The 1,114-nt window shown below is 64.5% G+C and overlaps 1 protein-coding gene across 1 annotated transcript; it reads left to right on the top strand.

The window, feature by feature from the left end:
* Positions 1-620: 620 nt before the first annotated feature.
* Positions 621-1,064, top strand: EMIHUDRAFT_317967 (hypothetical protein; the record flags this gene model as incomplete). Its single annotated transcript, XM_005764645.1, has 1 exon — positions 621-1,064. The coding sequence occupies one exon, from the start codon at positions 621-623 to the stop codon at positions 1,062-1,064; it is 444 nt and encodes a 147-aa protein (XP_005764702.1).
* Between the last annotated feature and the right edge of the window lie 50 nt (positions 1,065-1,114).

Consider the following 1,114-nt stretch of genomic DNA (forward strand, 5'->3'; position numbering starts at 1 on the left):
TGTTAGATTGCGATCTCAAGTACGACGCAGATACTCTTGAGCACTTCAGCTCACCTTTCGGTTACGAAGGCCCGGAGTGTTCCTTTACCTCTCTTTTCTGATTTGACTACTGATCTCTTGATCTATTCTAGACGTGCCACATCACTAGACACGCCACGCCCCCGGGGCGGGTCCGGCGCCCAAGGGGCGCCGGCCAATTCCTCTAGTCACCTCCTTCGCTGTCCCATCTCCCCACCTCTTTCCCGCCTGGGCGGGGCGGTGGGCGGGCGCGCGGTGCGGCGCGGCGTGTGCGTGTGTGCGTCTGCAACGAAGGACCGCTCGCAGAGGACCATTGGGTTTGTACTATTAACAACGAAGGCGCTCTCAAAAAAAAAACACAGCAAGTCGCCTGACAGCCGAACGGAAGCCTCGGAAGCCTCCTTGTGACCGGAGGCGTGCGCCACACACAGCCGCTGGCAGTCTCCTTCTCTTGGCACGCCGACCTCCTCGCCCGGCCCTAATGTCGCCGTTCCACTCTTCCCCCTCTCCCTCCCCCCGTGCGAAAACCGGCGCCCATCTGTGACCCGCCGCCGAAAATCCCGCCTGTCTCCCGGCAGGAGCTCTTCTATCGCGGCGAAAGCATGGGCTGCACCGTGAAACTGGTGGGGCCTGATATGACGGCCGGCATGGAGCTGACGATGGCGCTGCAGGACACCATTTGTGACTTGAGAAAGGCCGTGTATGACCGTCTGGCGGCGGCCTCCGCACCAGCAAACGAGAGTGCGGGGGCGAGCGCCGCGCCCGCCGGCGCAGCCACCGCGCCGCAGCAGCAGCACCCGAAGCTCGAGCAGCTCCGCGTGATCTATCAGGGCCGCTTCGTCTCGGACGACAAGCCCATCAAAGGCGCGCGCCCCTCTCCCTTGCGTGTGCCCGGCGGTGGAAGAGGGCGAGGCGAGGAGGTTGCAAAGCTGCGAGACGCACGCCCCCCCCCCCCCCCCCCGGGGGCGCGCGCTCTGCCGAGAACCGCCGCTTTCTCCGCGCAGAACTCAAGGTGGAGGAAGGAGGGACGACCTGGGTGCACATAATCGTGCGGAGTCTCGAGGCCAAGAAGCCGGGGGCGCTCAAACCCTTCCCT

Source organism: Emiliania huxleyi (genome assembly GCF_000372725.1).
Source record: "Emiliania huxleyi CCMP1516 unplaced genomic scaffold EMIHUscaffold_5845, whole genome shotgun sequence".
Taxonomy (NCBI): Eukaryota; Haptophyta; order Isochrysidales; family Noelaerhabdaceae; genus Emiliania; species Emiliania huxleyi.